At 36.8% G+C, this 24,814-nt stretch overlaps 1 protein-coding gene across 2 annotated transcripts in view; it reads right to left on the bottom strand.

The window, feature by feature from the left end:
* Positions 1-24,814, bottom strand: part of PDZD8 (PDZ domain containing 8) — an 86,245-nt gene that overhangs the window by 32,565 nt on the left and 28,866 nt on the right. For both annotated transcript variants that reach the window (XM_008525730.2, XM_070592008.1), the window contains one exon: positions 8,454-8,556. In XM_008525730.2, the coding sequence (XP_008523952.2) occupies positions 8,454-8,556 (103 nt within the window). The remainder of the gene's footprint in view (positions 1-8,453; positions 8,557-24,814) is intronic.

Below are 24,814 nucleotides of genomic sequence, written 5' to 3'. Positions count from 1 at the left end.
TTCAGCAAGACCTCTAAAACTCTCTAAAACTAAAAGAGAAGTAAGACAAGTAAAATTTTACATGACAGTCAGTTTATTTAGGCTACACTGAATTACATACACGTAGAGTAAGAAGTTCTTTTGATGTTTTTAATAATGCCATTATGTACCATATCTGTAAACTAAAATATACACTCTAAAAACTAGGTTTTTCACAGAAGAAATATTGAGTAGTAAATCTCATTTTGTGCACTTTTCTCAACCTAAACATTTTTTTGGTCAAAACATACATCAGAGATAGCCTTGAAGGGAGAAAAAGAAAGAAGTATGACTAAGTCATGCTGAAACCTGAAAGTGTGAAATAAAAAGAGTTGAAGATAAATGGAGGCTCATGGCCAAGACACCCAGCTTGTTTTCTCAGAAACACTTACTGAATACCCACTAAATGCCTCGAGTGCTGTGAGCAACAACAATCATGGTATCTGCTGGAAAGGAAGATACTGGTGGAGATAACAGTGATAAAATTATCATAAAAATATAAATGTGACAAGTATTACCAAGGAGTTTCAATGCTCATTACAGGTGGTTTCCCAGCAGAATGATGATTGGTTGGTGTATCACTTAGAGTCTAACAAGGAAACAGAAAACATCTAAGTATTTGAAACAGAGGGATTTTAAAGCAGAGAAATGGCTACTCAGTGATGGAAGAACTGAGAACAAAACAGGAGACAGTGAAGCAATTCAGACATTAGCAACCAACCTCAGGCTGGAAGGACAAAGGGAGTAAGTGGTAGAAGGGAGAAGTGACTTTTGTAGAAGTCAGGGGCTGGAGCATCAAGGATAAGCTGAAGCATGGCAGGCCTGTCCTGTGAGAAGCATGGAGCCACGGAGGAGAAATAGCAGCCGCCAGACATGTTGTCTAAGGCAGAGGAGAAGAAGAAGAATACCCTCGCTCCCCTAGTCCACTCCCATTTCCCACCCAGCTAAAAGTCGGCTGACAGTGAAGCCTTAGAAATACAGCCGGCAGAGGTCAGCCCTCTCTTGACATAGTGCGGGAGAAGGGCCCAAGAATGTATCTGAAGGCAAACAAGCTAAGGTCTGGCACAAGCAGAGATCTGAAGAATGGAGATAGGTACAGGTATGCATGTGGAGAAATATGCTGGGGGAAGGATGCATATGTACAAAGGCTGTGTAGTGGACAGAGGATGGCAAGTATAAACAAGTGAAATACGGGTAGCACAGCTAAAGCAGAATGGGAGGGCAGCAGGGAGGGCTAGAGAAAGATAGTGAACAGGTCTGGGAGGTATCTCACATCAAGTAATTTTCTTTATACTAGGAGCTATAAAAAGCCATTGAGAGATTTAGGGAGGCAATCAATAGAATAAGATTTCTATTTCAAAACAGATCACTTATCGGTCCCCTCCTCCTCGGAGGACATACACTGAACAACTACAATATGCCAGGAATTCCATTAGGTGCAGGACACATAGCATAAAAAGAATAGAGAATATTTGTGCGCCTGCAAAGTCCACCAGGAAGTATGTAGTGTGCAGTACTATCAAAGACCTTTTAAGCATCCTTCTTTTAGTATTTACCATGTGATTAGCATCAGGGACACGAGATTTATCTTCAGAACCCCACAGACTTAGTTCCTTGCTCAGTAAATTTACTGATCATCCTATTACTTAGTTTTTGTATTTATATGCTTCTATTAATCATTCACTCACCTTTGTCTTTTCAGCTGAAGAATTTTTTCCCATCCATTTATCTTTATATGGCTATCTCATTTCTGTGTTTATTTTAGCTCTTTCTCCCCACCTTATCCAGCTGTTATAAATTTCTTGTATTACAAAAACCAGAAATGAACAAATAATTCTCTCTGTGAGAATTTCATGGTTTTTAAATAAGTATATTCATTTTGTGATACCCATTCTCATGAAAAGCTGAATTTCTTGTTATGGAGGCACTATGACATAGTGTCTATTTCTTTTAGGATCCTAGATCACATATATTTTAAGCATAGTTTGGAATTCTTTCTAACATACTTGTCCTGAGAGCTCTTTCTTCATTTTGTACCTCTTAACTTGGCACATCTTAGAAAAGTTTAGTGCCACGTGCAAATCTGAATATTATATTGTACGTTTCTTCTTCTAAGTCTGTGCTCCAATAAAGTAGCCACTAGCCCATGTGGCTACTGAGCACTTGAAATGTGACTAGGATGAATTGTGATGTGCTGTAATTGTAAAATACGCACCAGATTTCAAAGACTTTGCATAAAAATAAAATAATTTTTATGCTGATTACATGTTGAAATGACAATGTTTTGGGTCTACAGGTCAAACAAAACATTACTAAAATTAAGTTCACTTGTTTATTTTTACTTTTTAAAATGTGGCTACAAGAAAATTTAATTACCTAAGTGGTGTGCATTTTATTTCCATTGGACAGTGCCATTTTAGATCATTTGTGAAAACTGATCAAAGTCCTGGACTCAATCATTCAGGATATCATACCTGGTCATCTTTACCCTGTTTCCCATATCCTTAAGGCAGATCCATCTGCGACAAAATATTCTAGTAATTAGATGATTTGAGAACCTTTAGAAGAGATTTTTATCAAAAGCTTTCTGAAAGTTGAAAATGCATTTACTGTTTCCATTTCTTCTACACACTTGTTTAGCATCTTCATATTAGACAGGCCCTATACACTGTATTTTCTTCCAACTGTTTCAACCAAGTGTTTCCTGTATTCAGTTGCCTTAACCTTTACTCTAGAAGTAAAGGAAGACTCACTGGGCTCTATAATAAGGTAGATTGTCTCTGAATCAGGCTCAACCTTGGGCAATTGATTCAAACATGGCTTAAAACATGGCTGATCTTATTATGAAGGCCCTTCCATTCAAATCCTATCTCCTCATAGTTTCAGAGCTCTCTTTGCCTCTCCTCTAAAATGATTTCACTATCACCACTCTCAAACTGTCTCCTAATTATCAGAATACCATTCACAATCCAGTTTTTGTTAGAGGTAGTGGCATTTAATGGAACAAGTATAGATTCTATAGGCAGAAGACTTTGGCTCTTTGTATATGGCAAAAGTATTTCACAGACTAAAGTGTTACATGTTACATATTTGACTTGCATGTCTCTTTTTATATATTGACTGTAGTTTTTACAAAGTAGACATCATCTGCTCAAAGCTCTTTAATTGTTATGGGTGTGTTTAAACAGAAAACTGAAGGGAGACTGATAACGAAAGATGAAGTCCAGAATCTAGGAGGTGAATTCTTCTGACTTTATAATTTGGGGTACAGCTGACCCTAACAAAAGCCCTTCTTATAGCCAGTCGCAAGTTGCCAGCTGACATCATATAACCCTCTGAAAAGAATATACTCATTCTGATTAAGAGTTCCAAATTATCATTTATGGATTCTCCCCAGCTGTAACTGAATGTTCTTCAGGGATTTATTACTTACTTTTCAACAGATTTGAAATATCTTGACATCTCCTAATGCACCACAGTTCCCTCTGGTACCTGCATCGTGGGCTACACAAGACATGAAGTGCTTCTGCTTTTATTTATACTGAACATATGATTGATCCAGTATCTCTCTTCTGCCCATGTACTGTATATTTAGGAACCCAGCAGATTCCTTTCTAATTCCTTCTCTACTTCAAAACAGGAAGAAATCCATACTCTTCCTTCCTCTTTGATAGTGACATATTTATGCTAATGTAGTGATTTAATAGTTATTTGGATTTTTAACCTTCTCTCTCTAATTATAGAAGAAAAGACAAGTCTCTTATGAAAAAGAACTGCTATCAAGTGTCTGACAGTAGAGTGCGGTATGTTGGAAGGAGAGGGAGTAGGGTCAGCATCAGAAAATGTACATAAAAAAGCTTGTTTTCAAAATTAAAACTCTTTTCATCTTTTTATTCAGAATGGAGAACAAGGGAAAGAGCCAGACAGGACAGCTGGGTGCCAGCTGGTCCCCACTGCCTCTTCCTCTACCCCAGAACTCTCAGATTCAGAGGTTCCACAGCTCATTTTCGTGGTGCCTTCTCTTCTCCCCAAATAGCCTCAAGCCTTCCAGGTTGCACAAAGAATAAAACAGTCTAAAGAATCAAGTGACAGTGTGGACAACTGATAGAAGACACAGACATAGGCATAGGCAGGTTAGCTGAAACAGGTAGAGAGAGAATAAGAGAAAAGAATATTTACTGACAACCTATTTTATGTCTGGAACTAAAGGTAAAAGCAAGTGGGTGGTCAATGGTGAAGGAACTCTAATTCTGGGAGAGTAAGACTCAGGATCTCTCTCTCTCTTTAAAACCATGTGTATTTATGTGAGATTTATGTGCTCTGTTTGCTTCACCATGTACACAATAATGATTACGTGTGCTTTAATATGTTTATATGTCAGATTAATTTTATTGTGAATTTTATTTGATAAGCACTTAAATTATAGACGATATATAGTTGTCTTCATAGTTTTCTACTGAAATATCATGGCCTGAAACTTTTTTAAAATCTGAAAACTCCTTTAATTTGCTCCTTAATGAAAGGGAGGCAAATTATCATCCTAAATCTGCATAGCACTATGGACTGAAATAAATCATAAACTGCCATGTCTCTTTTGGTGTGGGCAAACATATTTTTAGTATTAACTTTGTCACCTCTTGCAAGATGATCCTTTAATTTTTGTTTGAGCCTAACATACAATTTATTCTCACCTCCGCATTTTATGGGATTCCCATAAGGAATCTGTTTTTATTTATTATTTTTAAAGACCCCACCACAAAGTACCTCATTTATCCTACGAGGTCTTTTATTTTGCAAATGAGCTAATAAGCAAGGCACTGATCTGAGTGTCTGATTTTGCTCCAAACTTTCTTGGATTTCTAATAAGGTAGCAAGTTAGCTTTATGCAGGCTATTTGTTATTCTTTTCAACTATTCCCTGATATCCCAATTTAAGAAAAATTCCTTTAAAAATAAAGTCATCAAATACATTTGAATTGGGTTTTTTTGCAGCAAGATCATCAACTAGCCACCTAAATGGCATCCATTATCTTTTCCCCTTGCCTTCTACTTCTACAAAGGCTGAAAAACGCAATGATTCCCCATATTTCCTTGCTGCTAGGGGAGATGATCTGACTCAGTTCTAGCCAATGAGCTATAAGTGGAAATCCCTGGGAGAAGATTCCAGGAAAGCATTTAAAAAGCACAAAACCTGACTGACATGTGCCTTTGGCATGCCTTAGACCTCACTCTTTTTCTTTAAAAGTGGATCCCTAGGAGCACATTAGACATCTTGCAACTGTGAGGACAAAAACCCCATGCTAAGGATGATGGAGGAGGAAGCCAATAAGAACCAGGCTCCTTGATTACAGTACTGTTGAGCTGCCATACTATCCCAGGGCTTATCATACAAGACACATCTTTTTTACTTAAGTCACCATTCATTAGACTGTGGTAATACTTGCAGCTAACATATTACAATTAATCTATCTCCACTTCCCAACATTTGCGCAAGAATTACAAATCTAAAGCTTTCCACTTATTACTGATCTTACCCTATTAACAGCATGATAAGGTACATTACAATGCTTTAAAAACTCAAAGGCACATTTAAGATATGGAAGGAATTAAGTTTCTTTCATTCTGCATATTCACTGAAATTAGTGGCTAACTTCACTGAATAAATTTCAATTTAAAAAACTGATTTAAACCTGAAGATTGTATTTATACAAAGACAGCTTCTAAGCTCATCGCATACTTTAGCATCCTTTTTAATGATGCTTTTCTATCCAAATTTGCTATATCCCAAATCATCAAATCTTACTCTGCAATGCTTTACATGGTCTTGAAGAACACTCTAATTCTGCTCCCTAGAGTTATTAAATTCAGACATATGTAATTTAATGCCTGGAGACACTTAACTTCTGCTGACATTTTTGACACCAAATGTAATTAGTAACCTAGAATTCTTTCTCCACAACTACCTATGACATATGCAAAGATCTAAAATTATGACTCAAGATTGAAGTCTCACTAACCTTTGATATAAAATATTAAAGCTGCCTAATCTCATATCTTCAGAAACATAATAAAGGAAACTGAAAATGCCAGTTTTCAAACTGGCAAAGCATGGCAAGTTATGACCATTTCATATCCAGACAAAACAATAATGCTTTTTCATGTATTTATGTATTTCAGAACAAACTGTAAAACTGGTTATTTTATTCCTGAGGAGTTGCTTGTAAATTGCTTGAGATATAACTTAAACGGAAGTTGGGGCATGAGCAACCACCAAAGAAAGGGATACTTTCCTAAAAACCACTATTTTGACTACGTCATTCCCATGCTCAAAATCTTCAACAGCTCCCTACTTCTTTCGTAAATTCAAACTGATGGGTCAGCCCATCTTCCCTTTCTGGCTTTATTTCCCCCTACTTTCCCACCCTGATCAAAATTACTCTATTTGTTCCAAAAGAATTTGACACTGCTTAATTTTTATTTAAGGATCTTCACAACAATTATTACATAAACAAACTGGAAACAATTTAAAAGTCAAAGGAACATCCATAAAAATAGCACATAACCAATAAAAGTCATACTCTTCAAGAGCACGGCAATATGCTTATTACAGACCTATTTAGAAAACTGAGAATTGTGACTATTTTAAAAAATGCTACAAAGAGTAACAGACTAATCTAGAAATACCAAAAAGCACTACAACTATAGTAGTATATTACTACTATAAAACAGCTAGGTGATACAGTTTAAAAATATCTATTCACTAGCATAATAAAGACAAAATAGAGAAATAGTTTTCCCAAATATTGGATACAAATAATAATCATAGAATTGGTTACACTGCCATGAAGAGTTAAATGTGATAGAAATAAATATCTAAGTTATTAAATACATCTTTAAAGAATACAACTATAATTTATGTCTACAAAAAACTACTGATATGCTAAATAGATCTTTTTTTTTTTTTTTTTTTTTTTGCTGAGGAAGATTCACCCTGAGCTAACATCTGTGCCAGTCTTCCTCCATTTCCTCGGCTATTGCCTAAAGTAATCAACACCTCCCCTAAGTGCCACCTAACTGATCTCTCTTTAGGTTTACTCTTGTCCTCCTACAATCCTTCTCTATACAGGCAGAAAAATTTTTATGAAATGTACACAAGTTCATGTCACTCCTCATCTTAAAACTCTCCAGCCACAAACAATAAAATACAAACTCCTTACCCACAAGATTAGGCATGACTCTTACTTCACTTATCATGCTCTAGCTATACTAGCCTTCCTCTTCTTTTTTTTTTGGTGAGGCAGATTAGCCCTAAGCTAACAACTGCTGCCAATCCTCCTCTTTTTGCTGAGGAAGACTGCCCTCGGCTAACATCTGTACCCATCTTTGTCTATTTTTTATATGTGGGACGCCTGCCACAGCATAGCTTGATAAGGGATGTGCAGGTCCATACCTGGGGTCCAAACCTGCGAACCCCAGGCGGCCGAAGTGGAGCATGCAAACGTAACCACTACGCAACCAGGGCGGCCCCTATACTAGCCTTCTTTTTGTTCCTCAAATACACCTGCTTTCACACATCTGCTGCTCCCTTTGCTTAAAATGCCTTCTACTCCCTCATTCCCCCAAAACTCTCCAAATGGCTCACTCTTCTTCATGATTCAGGAATCTCCAGTGTGAGGTTGTCAGATTTAGCAAATAAAAATAGAGGACATAGTTATACTAAAAAATTATTCATTGTTTTTCTGAAATTCAAATTTAACTGGGCGTTCTGCTCCAGTGTCATGGGCCGGCCAGTCTGTTCCAGTTTCACCTCTTTAGAGGGATTCCCTATTATCACCAGATCTAAAGTCTCCTTTGTCATAACCCTATTTTCTTCATAGTACACAGTCAATCTCTGGAAATTACTTTGTTCACTTCTTCGGTTTACTCATTTACTGCTATGTTCTACCTCTATCCTATAATGTGTGGTTCATCTCCCCTCTCTTCTAACCCTCACACCAAACCTCTACCCTGTACTAGCACCACAAAAACAAGGTGTTTTCTTGTCTTGAACTGTCTCCTCAGCATCTAACAGAACGCCTAGTAAAAAGTAAGCGCTCATAAAATATCTGCTGAATGAATGAATGCTCTGAATTTACATGCTTTCTAAGGTGTTTAGAATTAGTTTCTTCCAATTCCATAACCGTGAAACAATTTTAGAGTTCTGGCAGGAAACTTAGTCAGATTAAGTTTCTTACACAAGGAAGTGATCTGAATACTATTATTTTATGTGATTCATTTTATTACTGATGTTGTACTGCAACAAGACAAATAAATAATAGATGTTCATAATTATTTGCACATGACCAAAAATAACTCTAGGAATATAGAATATTAATAAAAGCATGCTTATAGAATACAAACTTTACACAGATGTAAAACTATGCAAATCCATTTTACCGTCTTAATAGAACTCCTTTGTTTTTCTTCCCAAACACCACTGCTCAATTCAAGTGTGCAATGAACATTTGCCTCTCTGTCATAGGATCCAAAAATGAGTAGCCTGTAGCATAAAAGTAAAACAAGGAGATTATATCAGTCATATGCATTAAAACTTTTCTTTCTGATCATTACACTAAGAAGTAATAAATTACTCCATTACTATCATAATTTTGGTAACAGAAAAAAAATTAAATCTTGGGACACCCTCTAGTGGAAAAGCGAAAAGCTAAAATTAGGCAAAATTCCAACATAAGCTTTTTCACCAGCTAAATCAAACAAACAGAAAGTAATCTATACTCATGAGGTCTACATGTAGTAGTAAGAGCTACAGATCTTCAGATCAGACTGTTGAACTTAAAAAATAAGTTGCAGAGTAATGCATATAATATGATACCATCTCTGTAAAAATTAAACACACATAAAACAGTACAATATAGACACACACACATAGATACACTTCTCCATCTACTAATGTGACCTTAGGCAAGTTTTTTAACTTCTCCAAACCCATCTCCTCCTCTGGAAAACTCAGGGCAAAGACAGTACTTACCTCTTAGAGCTGGTGAGTAAAAGAAGACAAGGTATGGTAAGGCATTTAGCATAGTGCCCAGCAAACAGTAAGTGCTAAATAAACGTTTATTATTTCTATTATCTTGAAAACGACTGTCAAGGAATAATTGCACCACCTAATCTTACTGTTTAATATTCAGATCTAAAAACGAAATCTCAGGTCCAAATCTGAGATGCTATAAAGCAGTTTTTATTATTGAAGGAAAAAAATGTTACCCATACGTCTAACTTCTATACATATTATCTATTTTCTAAACCAGAATCTAAGTCTGCCAATGTGTTTCAGGACTAAGCTTGAGAATAGCTTTAGCGTTACTCAATGTTTTGACTGCTATCCCCTTACTTTATCTCTGCATGAAGATCATGGTGGGTAGGAGTGAGAAAATGAAAGAAAAGTGCATAAAACACACTAGAGTAATATGAGAAAATTGTGTCCTAAGGTTGGAGACCTCAAGCAAATCATGTTCATACCTCACAAGCTCATAACCTGAAAAGCCTGCATAAACTCATGGCAAAAAAATCTCTAAATTTAAATAATTTTTAATCTTAAAAGGAAATTTAAACTTACTGCTTATCAACCTATTTCCAAACAGAAGGCAGGCCAAAAACATTAAGAAGATTCATAATTATAAAATACTAAGTTTAGAAAAACAAGATTTTCATTCGTCAGAGTTCTGCTGCCACCATCTGTTCAAAGGAGCAAACAACCCAAGGGCCCCTTGACCATCATGCAGAGAAGGCTGTGTACCAGCTAGTGCTCCCAAATTCCTAACAGATATTAAGCTTCAGGATTTAGGAATGAAAAAGCACAATTCCTGGAATTCTCCCCTGAAATCACAGACCTAAATATAGGAGAAGACAACATGAAAGCAAATTTTTGGGACCTTGGATTAGGCAATGGTTTCCTAAAATAGGACACCAAAACTACAAGTCCAGAAGAAAAAATAGATAAATGGGACTTCACCAAAATTAAAATTCTTGTGCTTCAAAGGACACCACCAAGTAAGTCAAAAAAAAATTCACAAAATGGGAGAAAATATTTCCAAATCATGTATCTCATAAGGGTCTAGTATAACCCAATTTAAGAGTGGACAAAGGATACGAATAGATATTTCTCCAAAGATCTGAAAATAGCCAATAAGCACATGCAAATATGCTCAACATCATTAGCTATCAGGGAAATGCAAATCAAAACCGCAGTGAGATACCACTACACACCCACCAGGATACAAGTATTGCTGAAGATGTGGAGAAACTGGAACCCTCAAACATTCCTGGAAGGAATGTAAAATGGTGCAGCCACTTTGAAAAATAGTTACGCAGTTCCTTAAAAAGTTAACATAGACTTAACATACGACCCAGCAACTCCACTCCCAGGTATATAACCAAGAGAAATGAAAGCATACATTCACAGAAAAATTTGGCATGAATGTTCATAGCAGCATATTCATAATAACCAAAAAGTGGAAAAAACTCAAATCAACTGATGAATGGGTAAATAAAATGTGGCATATACCTACAATGGAGTATCATTCAGCAATAAAAAGAAATGAAGTAATATACATGCTACAATAGAGATAAACCTTGAAAACATGCTAAGTGAATGAAAGAAGTCAGACACAAAAGACCACATACTGGATAACTCCACTTATATGAAATATTTGGCACAGGCAATATAGAGACAGAAAGTAGATGAATGGCTACTTAGGGCTGGGGGAGGAGGAGGACTAAGGGAAATAGAGATTGGCTGCATTATAATGGGTATGGGATTTCTCTGAGTGTGACAAAAATGGTCTAAAATTAGATTGTGATGATGGTTGCACAACTCTGTGAAGATACTAAAATAGACCGAATCACATATTTTAAATGGATGAATTGTATAGTATGTGAACTATATCTCAATACAACTATTTTAAGAAAAAAGAATAATGAATGATCATAACAATAAATAGTGTACCATTAGGTTTATAGTAAAAGTTTCAAAGGTTTGTTACAAAAAGATATAATAATAAATGCTTGGTTTATCATTACTATGAATATATTGTCACAAGATTACATATTTCAATAAGTAAAAGTGATTTTTATGTGGTGTTGACATTTGATAACAGAAAACATTAAAAGAAGGGTATCTTAAAATAAATTCTAAATAAAAATCCTTTAAAATATTGAAAGAGAATACCACAAATATTTAATAGTTATCATTCTTAACAACAAAATTTTAAAGTACACAGAGCATTAACTGACCTATCCAAGAGTCTTGATCTGTGTTTTGTGAAGAATATTCCAGATGTAGAAAACTTCATTTTTGAGTTGATATTGAATGGAATATCAACTTTTGGAAGTACTGGAGAGTACTCCCAAAAACACCTCAGACTAGGTGTTAGGTTACATGTTGCTTCAGATAATTTTCTTTCTTTTTGTTTTTGTTTCGTTTTTTGAGGAAGATCACCCTGAGCTAACATCTGCTCCCAATCCTCCTCTTTTTGCTGAGAAAGACTGGTCCTGAGCTAACATCCGTGCCCATCTTCCTCCACTTTAAATGCGGGACGCCTGCCACAGCATGGCTTGCCAAGCAGTGCCATGTCCGCACCTGGGATCTGAACCAGCGAACCCCAGGCCGCCAAAATGGAACATGCGAACTTACCCACTGCACCACTGGGCCAGCCCCTAAGTTTATTTCTTTTTTAATGATGAAAATATTTTGTGATTGTCCTGAATTTGGTTTTGCCATTGAAAAGGATACTACTTCTATTAATTCTGATTTCAGATCAATTTCTGATTCTATGTCACAGCATTCCATGACATTCACATCTTCTTCTCTTTACATTTCTTCTGTTAAAGTACTTACAAAGAGCTGTAGTCTATGGCAAATATTCAAATACTGGAAAAAGCCAGCAAACATTAGTACTCTAACAAAGTATGTCCTAGAAAAGTTAACAGCACTACACAGAAAGCATGCGTCTAAACTGTCAATTTAAGATTTATTTTGCTTACAAAACTTGTTATTTCTTGGGGAAAAAAAAATATTTCTTAGGATTTATATAAAGTATACTGTGTCCATAAACTTACCAATATTTAGTTTGTTTGCAAGAATGACTCACCATTAGCAACAGACACGGCAAATCTATAACCAAGACTGATTGCTTAGATCATGACTGTTTCTCTCCTACAAGCTCTAGATCTGGTTCCCAGGACACAATTCATATGTCACTGTTTCCTGGGCCTGTATTCGACTTGCAATCAGTGGATTCCTTCAACCAGTAATGACCCTATGACAACCATTAAGCTTTAAGTCTTACAGAAGAATTATAATACTTTCCTGATTTCTCGAATAGTATCTCTTGAGATTTGGAAAAACACATAAATTTCTGGAGAAATGCCAGAAAGGAGTTCCATTGGAAACACTGGTACCAGGCAGTTAGGTGAATTTACAAAGCATCTGCTTTAGTTTAGGCAGAACATTTAAAACAAAAGTATCAATTTTCATTCTACATCTCTATGCATTTACAATTCAATCTTGACTTAAACAAAGGCTTCCATTCAAATGATATAATCACCAGAAACAAGTAGTAACAATCATTGGTTAACACATATATTGAGTAAAATAAACACTCAGCATATACTGAATAAGCAAGAAATGAGTACAAACAAATTTCTACTATTACTACTTCCCACGAGGGGAGGAAGAGTCCAATAGTGCTAAAGAAATTGCCTTTAGATCCTCTGTCTCCTGAAAGAGCTCTACTGGCTCTGTGAAAGTTCTTTCCAAGTTCAAAATGTTTATTTTTACTGAAACCTCATGTTATAGACAAGCAGAAACACCACCTACCACCTACCAAGAAACAAGGAAAGAGACAGAATTTATGACTCAACACCAAACTGAGGAAACGAAAGTAATTCCAAATGCACCCTTCTATAAGAAAGTCATTTTTACAATCAAAAGTGAAAAACAAAAGGTTTTTTTTTGATGATTAAACTTAATTTGAAAGGAGAATCTTGTACCTGAAGGGAGTCAAATATCAACTCACCGGTAGTGAACAGAATCAAATTAGGCTGACCACGTACACATGCTCACCTCCTCTCTACACTCCTCCCCCGAAGAAACCATGCCCACACAGGACTCGACTCTGCAACCTATGATAAAAACTTCCACACCTAATCTCCAGTCCTCGTCTTTCTCCTGCTCCACTTGTAAAACCCCAAGCTTGCAGAAAACTTCTACAGGGAAATCTAACTACGCTCTACCACTTAAGATATGTAAAATCAAATTCATCTTCCTCTGAAACAAGCACCTCTATTTCTCCCACTAGTCCTGAAAGGCAGAAGCTGTTTCTTGCTCTTTATAGCCCCCAGTGTCTAGAATATAATTAATACTTGACCAAATCAAAGTCAGTGATACCGTAACTCTCCTAGACTCAAATCCTTAGTATTTCTTTGCCTCCCCCACCTACACCCATCCACATAGTCACTCACTCACTAAACCTGTCTTAGTTATCTCATTTGTCCCTTCTTTCCTGTTTCTAATATATGTCTTTCAAGCACTGAGCTCCTCACCTTTAACCTGCAACACCTCTTAATTTGTCTCTGGGGCTTCAATCTCTCTCTCTATGCAATCCACCCTTAAAATAGCAATCTCCTGAAAATAAGTGCTTCTTAATGTCACCTTCAGATATCTTCAATAACTTCCCTCTGATTAAAAGATAACAATCTTGACTTCTTTTGACAGTGAATTTGGCCCTGGTTTTTCACATGAAACATGTATACTTCATTTAGACAGGTCCTTAAAAACACTTCACAAATCCTCACTTTTATCTTTTTGGCTCTGTTTCCAATTACATAAAATTGACCATCCATCTGTCTGCCTGTCTTGGAAGATACATCTCTCTCTTATCTATTAAGATTCATAACAGCCTCAATTCCAAAATACGTTTTCCTTGTATGTATTTCCTAGTATGTATTACCTAAGCCTCAATTCAAATCATACAGCTGACTTGTTTATGTTATTGGTTTTTGTCTGTTAGCTTCAATTACATTTTAAGTTTCTAGAGGGAAGGCACTGGACTTCACATGTTTCTGTATTCACCATAGTACTTAGACAAATACTTCCACTACTGACGGTGGTAGTCATAGAAGACTGGTAGTAGTGGCAGTAGCAGTAGTAGCAGCAAACATTTACTGTAGGGCAGTTCTAAGAGCCTTTACAGTTATTATCTCACTCAATTTTCACAACTACTGTAGGAGATAGGTAATATTATTACCCTAATTTACAGATTAGAAAACTGAGGCACAGAGAGGTTGCGTAATTTGCCCAAAATCACACAGTGAGTGAAGAGTCTGGACTACATAAATTGTGATGAATGAGTTAAAGATATTTTGACAGAAAAAAAGCAGTCTTTTAGTTAAAATCATAAACCTTACCTGCAAATGAAATACATTGGAAGCACTGGTTGACAGTTATGGCATAATGGTGCAGAGGGAAAATTCAAAGACACAATATTCTTTTGAATCATTTTCTGACCACAGTTCATTTTACAGTTCACTTTTGTTGAAGGTGTATGTAGCATGCCAACATCACATTTAAAACATTTTGGAATGTGGCATTTTAAAATACAGCTTTGGTTTTATGTCAGCTGGGTACCTATTTAATTTTCTTAAATTCTTTTACACTTCAGACATCAGAAGGATTAAAACAGTTATGTTTTGCTATATGAAATAGCAGTGGTAATATACAATTACAAAAGAAACAATACTATTTTCCAACACGATAACCTTAGGGAAAGGGAGAGGGAAGAAAAGAGAACCTATGCAAACCCAGGACAGATGAACTCCAAATCTGGACTCTTCTGAAAAGTCTGCTTCTTGTCAAAAGCAACCTAATTATAAGGAAGATTATTTAACTATACCCTAAAGAAATGTACAAAAACTAAGTGAAAACATCACAATTTTTTTTCCTACTGCTAGAGGAACTTAGCTAAATAAATACAGGTGTAGTCTCAAGATCTCTATAGCAATTCAACTCATCTGGTGGGGTTATGTCAAAATTCACAGAGTTACAGACCTCTGTAGTTATAAATCTACATAGCTTTAAAGACCTCTAGGAATAATATTCACCAACAGCCCTGAGTAATTCTTTCCGTTTTTCAAGAGCATTCACTTTTGAATTGAAGTTTTTCCCTATATAAACTCAAATGTCTCATGTTTGAGCTAATTTCCTCTTCCTTCTCCCTCCAGGAAGAAAACAGACATTCAGTATTCGCCTAAATGATCCTCCACTACTAACACATATTTCTGTATACCAAGATCTTCTTGAAAAAACAACATATTTTTAAATAATAACTTACTCTCAAGTAGGTAAAAAATTTCCAAAATTTATCTACTTCTAAGATAATATGAAAAATTTCAGAACCAAATTTTCAAAGTTAAAAAAAAAGGATATGGAGATAGCAGATAACAGAAACACAGATCTTGGAGTGAGGCAAACCTAGATTCATATACCAGCTACGTGGTCTTGGGCAAGTAACTTATGGATTTCAGTTCTTCATCTATAAAATGGATATAATATGAATCTCATAAAGATGTTCTGAGGGCTGGAAATAATGAATGCAAGTGCCTACTACGGTAGCGATACACTGTAAATAATAAAATGCTATTAATAACAATAATAGTATTTGTAGAGTCATGCCCCAAATATCTTCAAATGTAGCTAGATATTTCTCTTTTTAAAAAAGATAAAACGTCAAACATTAAAATGAATGCAGAGAATATAAGTAACAACCATATACCAACTACTCAGAAAAAGACCAAATATTAATATTTAGCCTTACTTCAGATAGGTTTTAAAAATTTTTTATTGTGCTAACATTGGTTTATAACATTATATAAATTTTTCATGTACATCATTAAATTTCGATTTCTGTGTAGATTACATCATGTTCACCACCCAAAGACTAAGTACAATCCATCACCAGACACATGTCTAATCACGCCTTTCAACCCCCTCCCTTCCCCCTTCCTCTCTGGTAACCACCAATCCAATCTGTGTCTCTATGCATTTGTTTGTTGTTGTTGTTATCTTCTATTTATGAGTGTGACCATACGGTATTTGACTTTCTCCCTCTGACTTATTTCGCTTAGCATAATACCCTCAAAGGTCCATCCACGTTGTCACAAATGACCAAACTTCATTGCTTTTTTATGGCTGAATAGTACTCCACAGTATATATATACCATACCTTCTTTATCCATTCATCCTTTTATGGGCACTTAGGTTGTTTCCAAGTCCTAGCTATTGTGAATAATGCTGCAATGAACATAGGGATGCAATATCTTTACACATTTGTGTTTTCATGTTCTTTGGATAAATATCCAGCAGTGGAATAGCTGAATCGTATGACAGTTCTAAATTTTTTGAGGAATCTTCATAATGTTTTCCATAGTGGCTGCACCAGTTTGCACTCCCACTAGCAGTGTATGACAGTTCCCTTTTCTCCACATACTCTCCAAAACTTATTTTCTGTCTTGTTAATTATAGCCATTCTGACAGGCGTGAGGTGATAACTCACTGTAGTTTTGATTTGCATTTCCCTGATAATTAGTGGTACTGAACATCTTTTCATGTGCCTCTTGGCTGTCTGTATATCTTCTTTGGAGAAATGACTGTTCAGGTCTTTAGCCCATTTTCAAATTGGGTTGTTAGTTTTTTTACTGTGGAGATGTATGGGTTCTTTATATATTTTGGATATTAACCCCTTCTCAGACATATGGTTTGCAAATATCTTCTCCCAACTGTTAGGCTGTCTTTTTGTTTTGTTGTTAGGTTGTCTTTTTGTTTTGTTGATGATTTTCTTTGCTGTGCAGAAGCTTTTTAGTTTGATGTAGTCCCATTTGTTTATTTTTCCTATTGTTTCCCTTGACTGGCCAGACATGGTATTTGAAAATATGCTGCTAAGACTGATGTTGAAGAGCGTACCACCTATGGTTTCTTCCAGAAGTTTCATGGTTTAAGGTCTTACATTCAAGTCTTTAATTCATTTTGAGTTAATTTTTGTGTATGGTGTAAGATAATGGTCTACTTTTATTCTTTTGCATGTGGCTGTCCAGTTTTCCCAGCACCATTTATTGAACAGACTTTCCTTTGTCCAGGCTCTTGGCTCCTTTGTTGAAAATCAGCTGTCCATAGGTGTGTGGGTTTATTTATGGGCTCTCGATTCAGTTCCGTTGATCTGTGTGTGTATTTTTATGCCAGTATCATGCTGTCTTGATTACTATAGCTTTGTAGCATATTTTGAAGTCAGGGAATGTGACACCTCCAGCTTTGTTCTTTTTGCTCAGGATTCCTTTAGCTGTTCACGGTCATTTGTTGCTCCATATAAATTTTAGGATTCTTTGTTCTACTTGAATGAAAAACGTTGTTGGAACTTCAATAGGGATTGCATTACATCTGTAGATTGCTTTAGGGAATATGGACAGTTTAACTATGTTAATTCTTCCAATCCAAGAGGATGGAATATCTTTGCATTTCTTTGTGTCTTCTTCAATTTCTTTTGACAATGTTTTATAGTTTTCAGTGTACAGGTCTTTCACCTCTTTGGTTAAATTTATTCCTAGGTATTTTATTCTTTTTGTTGCAATTGTAAATGGGATTGTATTGTTAATTTCTCTTTCTGCTACTTCATTGTTATATCTTGATTTTGTATCCTGCAAATTTACCATATATATTTATTATTTCTAAAAGTTTTTCTGTAGATTCTTTAGGGTTTTCTATGTATAAAATTAAGTCATCTGCAAATAGTGACAGTTTCACTTCTTCTCTTCCAATTCATCCAAATTGGATAAATTTGTTTCTTTTTCTTACCTGATTGCTCTGGCTAACACTTCCAATACTATGTTAAATAAGAGAGGTAAAAGTGGGCATCCTTGTCTAGTCCCTGTTCTTAGAGGGATAGCTTTCAGTTTTCATCCATTAAGACTGATATTAGTGGGCTGGCCCCATGGCTGTGTGGTTAAATTTGCACGCTCTGCTTTGGTGGCCCAGAGGTTTGCTGGTTTGGATCCTGGGCGTGGACATGGCACTGCTTTTCAGGCCACGCTGAGGAAGAGTCCCGCATGCCACAACTAGAAGGACCCAGAACTAAAATATACAACTATCCTGGGGGGATTTGGGGAGAAAAAGCAGAAAACAAAAAAAGATTGGCAACAGTTGTTAGCTCAGGTGCCAAACTTTCAAAAAAAAACAATAAAGAATGATACCAGCTGTGGGTTTGTCTTATATGGTCTTTATTATGTTGAGGTAGTTTCCTTCTATACTTATTTTATTCAGATTTTTTATCATAAATGCATACTGTATCTTGTCAAATGCTTTCTCTGCATCTACTGAGATGATCATGTGATTTTTATTTTTCATTTTGCTAATGCGGTGTATCACACTGACTGATTTGCAGATGCTGAACCATGCCTGCGCCCCTGGAATAAATCCCACTTGATTGTGGTATATGATCTTTTTAACGTATTGTTGTATACGATTTGCTAGTATTTTGTTGAGGATTTTTGTACTGATGTTGATCAGTGACACTGGTCTGTAATTTTCGTTTTTTGTGATGTCCTTGTCTGGTTTTGGTATCAGGGTAATGTTGGCTTTGTAAAATGAGTTAGGAAGCTTCCCCTCCTCTTCAATTTTGTGGAAGAGTTTGAGAAAGATAAGAATTAAGTCTTGTTTAAATGTTTGGTAGAACTCACCAGGGAAGCCGTCTGGTCCTGGACTTTTATTTTTTGGGAGGTTTTTGATTCCTGTTTTGATCTCCTTACTGGTGATTGGTCTATTCGAATTCTCTATTTCTTCTTGATTCAGTTTTGGAAGGCTGTATGACTCTAGGAATTTATCCATTTCTTCTAGGTTATCCAGTTTGTTGGCATATATCTTTGTAAAGTATTCTCTTATAATCTTTTGTATTTCTGAGGCATCCGTTGTAATTTCTCCTCTTCCATTTCTGATCATATTTATTTGAGCCTTCTCTCTTTTTTTCTTCATTAGTCTAGCTAAAGGTTTGTCAATTTTGTTAATCTTTTCAAAGAACCAGCTCTTGGTTTCATTGATTTTTTTCTATGTTTTTTTAAGTCTCTATTTCATTTATTTCTGCTCTGCTTTTCATTATTTCCTTCCTTCTACCAATTTTGGGCTTTGTTCTTCTTTTTTCCAGTTCCTTTAGGTGCACTGTAAGATTGTTTATTTGAGATTTTTCTTGTTTATTGAGGCAGGCCTATATTGCTATAAAATTCCCTCTTAGAATCACTTTTGCTGTATCCCATAAATTTTGCCATGCTGTATTTTCATTTTCATTTCTCTCCAGGTATTTTTTGATTTCTCCTTTGATTTCTGTGTTGACCCAATTGTTGTTCATTAGCATTTTGTTTAATCTCCACATATTTGTGGCTTTTCCGATTTTTTTCCTGTAGTTGATTTCTAGTTTCATATCATTGTGGTCAGAAAAGACACTTGCTATTATTTCAATCTTCTTAAATTTATGGACACTTGTTTTGTGGCCTAATATGTGATGTATCCTGGAGAATGTTCCATGTGCATTTGAAAAGAATGTGTATTCTGTGGGTTTTGATGGAATGTTCTGTATATATCTACCAAGTCCATCTGTTCTAATGTGTCATTTAAGGCCAATGTTTCCTTACTGGTCTTCTGTTTGGATGAGCTATCCAATGGTGTAAGTACAGTGTTAATGTCCCCTACTATTATTCTATTGCCATCTATTTCTCCTTTTATGTCTGTTAATAATTGCTTTGTATATTTAGGTCCACCTATGTTGCTTGCATAGATATTTACAAGTGTTATATATCCTCCTGTTGGATTGTTCCCTTTATCATTATGTAGTGCTGTTGTGTCTTGTTGCAGTTTTTGTTTTAGTCTATTTTGTCAGGTATAAGTATTGCTACCCCAGCTTTCTTTTCATTGCCATTTGCATGGACTATCTTTTTCAACCCCTTCACTTTCAGTTTGTGAGTGTCTTTAGGTCCAAAGTATGTCTCTTGTATGCAGCATAAAAATGGGTCTTGTTTTTTTATCCAATCAGCCACCCTATGCCTTTTGACTGGAGCATTTAGTCCATTGCCATTTAAAGTAGCTATTGATATGTGTGTACTTATTGCCACTTTGTTACTTTTTTTCTGGGTGGTTTAGCAGTTCTTCTCTGTTCCTTTCTTCTTCTCTTGCTCTCTTCCCTTGTGGTTTGATGGCTTTCTTCAGTAATATGTTTGGGTTCCTTTCTCTTAATTTTTTGTGTAATTTATTACAGGTTTCTGGTTTGTGATTACCATAAGGTTCATATATAATAACCTATGTATAAAGCAACCTGTATTAAGTTGGACTCTTTCGTTTGACCTCTTGCTAAACGCTCTACTCTTTTACTCGCCTCATCTCATGCTTTATGTTTTTGATATCATATCTAAGTTCTTTTTGTGTGTAACTGTTACTCTCTTATCATGGAAATAGATAATTTTAGTACTTTTGTCTTTTGACCTTCACATTAGCTTCACAGGTGGTTGATCTGCTACCTTTATTGTATGTTTGTCTTTACCAGTGATTTTATTGCCTTTTTTTTTTGATGAAGGTCTTCCTATTTGAACTATTTGAAGTTCTTCTCTTTTCCACTTAAATAAGTCCTTTTAGCATTTCTTGTAAAGTTGCTTTCTTGGTGATAAACTCCTTTAGTTTTTGCTTGTCTGGGAAACTCTTTATATCTCCTTCCATTCTGAATGATAACCGTGCTGGGTAGAGTATTCCTTGGCTGTAGGTTTTCTCCTTTCAGCACTTTAAATATATTGTGTCACTCCCTTCTAGTCTGTAAGGTTTCTGCTGAGAAGTCAGCTGATAGTCTTATGGGGTTTCCTTTGTATGTAATGTGCTGCCTTTCTCTTGCGACTGTTAGGATTCTCTCTTTAATTGTTGACATTTTAATTATAATGTGTCTTGGTGTGGGTCCCTTTGGATTTAGGCTGTTTGGTGCTTTCTGTGCTTCCTGTACCTAGATGTCTGTTTCCTTCCTTAGCTTAGGAAAGTTTGCAGCTATTATTTCTTCAAATATATTCTCTGCCCCTTCCTTTGTGTCTCTCTGCTCCTTCTGGGACACCTATAACATGAATATTAGTGTGCTAGATGTTGTCCCAGAGGTCCCTAAGACTGCCCTTGTTCTTTTTAATTCTTTTTTCTTTTATCTGTTTAGCTTGGGTGATTTCCTCTAGTCTTTTGTCTAGCTCGCTGATCCACTCTTCCATATCATCTACTTTGCTACTGAGCCCCTCTAGTGAATTTTTCATTTCTAGTATTGTATTCTTCATTTCTGATTCTTTTTTATATTTTCCAATTCTTTGTTGAAGTTCTGAGTTCATCCACTCTTCTCCTAAGATCAGCAAGCATCCTTGACTATTTATTTGACTCTTTGTCAGGTACATTGTTTATTTCTGTTTTGTTTAGTACTTTTTCTGGCGTTTTGTCCTGTTCTCTTACTTGGAATGTATTTCTTTGTCCCCTCATTTTGTCTCTTTCTCTGTGCTTATATCTATGTATTAGGTAGGTCAGCTACATCTCCTGATCTTGGAGAGGTGGCCTTATATAGATGCCTTATGAGGCCCAACAGTATGCTTCCCTCTCATCGTGAGTTCGAAATGTTTCAGGAATGTCCCCTGCGAGGGCTATGTGTATCCTTCTTTTATGGCAGGGCTGCTCTTGCTGCAGGTTCCAGGAGAGGCTAGGCTGTTCCCCTGGCTGGCTGATTGTAATGCTCAGCTGTGTGTGGCTGCCATGGTCCTTTCAGTCACTCTACTGGGTATGGGAAGCCACAGCAAAGTTGGCTGCAAGGTCTAATGGAACAGTCTTGTTGCAGTTTTTCTGTTAAGTGAGTAGGCCCCCAGTGTGGCTGGTTGCTGGACTCAGGGGCTTACAATTGCTGTAGGCCTCCAGCTTGCAAAGCTGTTGTCAGCTCTCTCAGGGCTGCAGCTGAGTGGGGCTGGCCCCAGGCATGGGAGCACCCAATTGTTTCAGGCTTTGGAAGGTTGGGCCAATCCCCTATGTGGCTGTTTGAGAAGCACAAGTCTGCTGAAGCTGTCAGGCACTACCCCCCGCAGGGCCACATAACCTGTCAACACAGTCCTGTCCTGAGTGTACGCCCCAACCCACTGAAGTGGACCCAGTCACTCCACTGCAGAGGCACCACACACTCCACCAATGCAGGCCCACCCCCTCATGCACTCCCTGCCCTGCAGAGGCATATCCACTCGCCTGGCTGCAGAGGTTCCAGGCACCGTACCTATGTTGGCCCACAAGTTGCCCAAGGGCTTGCTGTTGAATGGGGCCAGTCCCTAGGGTGGGCTGCCTGCCCTGGGCTGAGCTGGATTAAATTGGTGCTATAGTGGGTGTGGCAGATCCCTGGGCTAACAGGCCAGGGGAAGAACTCCAATGACATCTGCCCACGTCTGTGTCAGCACCCCTGCACTAGCTCACAATAACGGCTGCCACAAATGTCTCAGTCCCTGGAGAGGTCTCACCTCTCACCGAGATGCACCCAGAGCATATTAGGTGAATCTCTTTTCACCAAAGGACTGTGCACCTTTCTTTTTGGTGATTTTAGGTTGCCTTCTGAAGACAGGTGAATTTGTGTGTGGGCCTTTTAAGAATAGGCTTTTTTCCCCCTTATGTCCCATAGTTTTTCTGGGAGTATTCGCTGTTGTAGTTAATAGCCAGTAAAGCCAGGCATTATGACACTTGTCTTGGTTGTGCTGAGTCCAAAAGCTGCTTATTGTGGTAACACTCCCCCACTTAGATCCCTTACTCCTCCAGGGAAAGCTTTGTACCTTAAGGTTGCTCCCAGCCAGGCATGAAGCATCATGGCTCGCAAGTGGCTTCTTTCTCTCTAGAAAGGAATTTCTGCTTCTTCCACCTCAGTCAGCACTGTCCCTTGTTGTTGGGGTTCTTTTTATCCAGTTTTAAGTTCTCTCTTGGGGTAATTGTTCCAAGAGGAGTTGTAAATTCGTTGTGTCCGTGGGAGGAGGTGAGTTCTGAGTCGACCTATGCCACCATCTTGACACTGTGTCCCCCAGATATATTTTTAAGAGTTACCATTTAAGTGAAAGATCACCAAGTAGATGTAATCAAACTCAATACTAAAATAAATGGAGGATTCACAAAGAAGTGCAAGGTAGAAATATTTTGTGGTTATAACTTCTGAAACAGCTTATCTTGTAAATGAATTTAAAAATTCCAGAATATTAACAGTCTTCTAGGGGGCTAACCACGTGGCCGAGTGGTTAAGTTTGCGCCCTCTTCTTTGGTGGCACAGGGTTTTGCCGGTTCAGATCCTACGCATGGACATGGCACTGCTCATCAAGCCATGCTAAGGCGGCACCCCACATGCCACAATTAGAAGGACCCCAAACTAAAAATATACAACTTTGTACCAGGGGCACTTTGGGGAGAAAAAGGAAAAATAAAATCTAAAAAAAAAGAAAAGGAACAGCCTTCTCTATAAAAGAACTGGCTGACTGCTGAATAAAGAAGATCCCAGGGCATTTGTCTAAAAAGGCAGGAGTGGGAAGACAAGGGCAAGAACATAAATACATGCTGTTACTGGGAGGATGGGGAGGGCAGGAGGAGTAGGGAGACAAGGTTTACAATTTGAGAATAGGCAAGTTAATTGCCCTTTAGAACATAAATCAATCATCCTCAGAAAAACATAACAGAATCTAGAGTTGCATTATCTACAATGTCCAGTTTTTAATCAAGGAAAACACACACGATCAATAGTCAACATAATAGGCAGTCAATAGAAACTGACTCCTCATGGACCCAGACACTGGGATTTGGTAGACTAAGACTTTAATGCAGCATTTACATATTTACTTTCAAAGAAAAAAATATATTCAAAGAATTGAAAGAATCTATGTTCAAAGAATTAAAGAAAACATAATAATGAGCAAACAGGGAATCTCAACAGAGAAATAGTAACTATATGAAATTGAATTTCTAGGACTGAAAAGCATAATAAATGAAATTAAAAACTTACTAGATTGGAGATGACAGAAGACTCAGTGAACTAGAAGATACATCATTAAAAGTACTGAATTTGAAGTGCACAAAGAAAAAGTGTAAAGAAACTGAACCTCAGCTACCTATGGGGAAAATGAAATAGCCCAACATACATATAATTTGGAATCCCATAAGTAGAGGTAAAAAAGAAAGAGGCAGATAAAAATATTTGAAGAAACAATGCTCCAAAACTCCCCAAATTTGGTTGAAAACATTAATACACAGATCCAAGAAGCTCACTCAAATGGAAGCAGAAAAAACAGAAAGAAAACCACCCCTAGACATAGTCAAAATGCTGAAAGCCAAAGACAAAGTGAAAACTTGGAAAGCAGCTACAGAAAAATGACATGCTGCACACAGAGGAGGAACAGTAAGATTAACTGCTGACTTCTCATCAGAATATGGGACTCACATAATGAAAAGAGCTGAAGGAAAATAAGTATCAACCTAGGCTTCCATATCACAAAAACTATCTTCCAAATTGAAAGAAAAATAAATTTCCAGATAAACAATAACTGAGAGAATTTGTTGCCAGTAGATCTAAGTAACAAGAAATACTGAAGGAAGTTCTTCAGGCAGAAGGGAAGGGAAATTACATGACAACCTGGATCTACAGGAAGGAATGAAGAGCAATAGAAATGGTAAACATACAGTAAACATAAGA

The sequence above is a fragment of the Equus przewalskii genome, chromosome 1 (genome assembly GCF_037783145.1).
Source record: "Equus przewalskii isolate Varuska chromosome 1, EquPr2, whole genome shotgun sequence".
Taxonomy (NCBI): Eukaryota; Metazoa; Chordata; class Mammalia; order Perissodactyla; family Equidae; genus Equus; species Equus przewalskii.
This window is presented reverse-complemented; position numbering and strand designations above follow the sequence as displayed.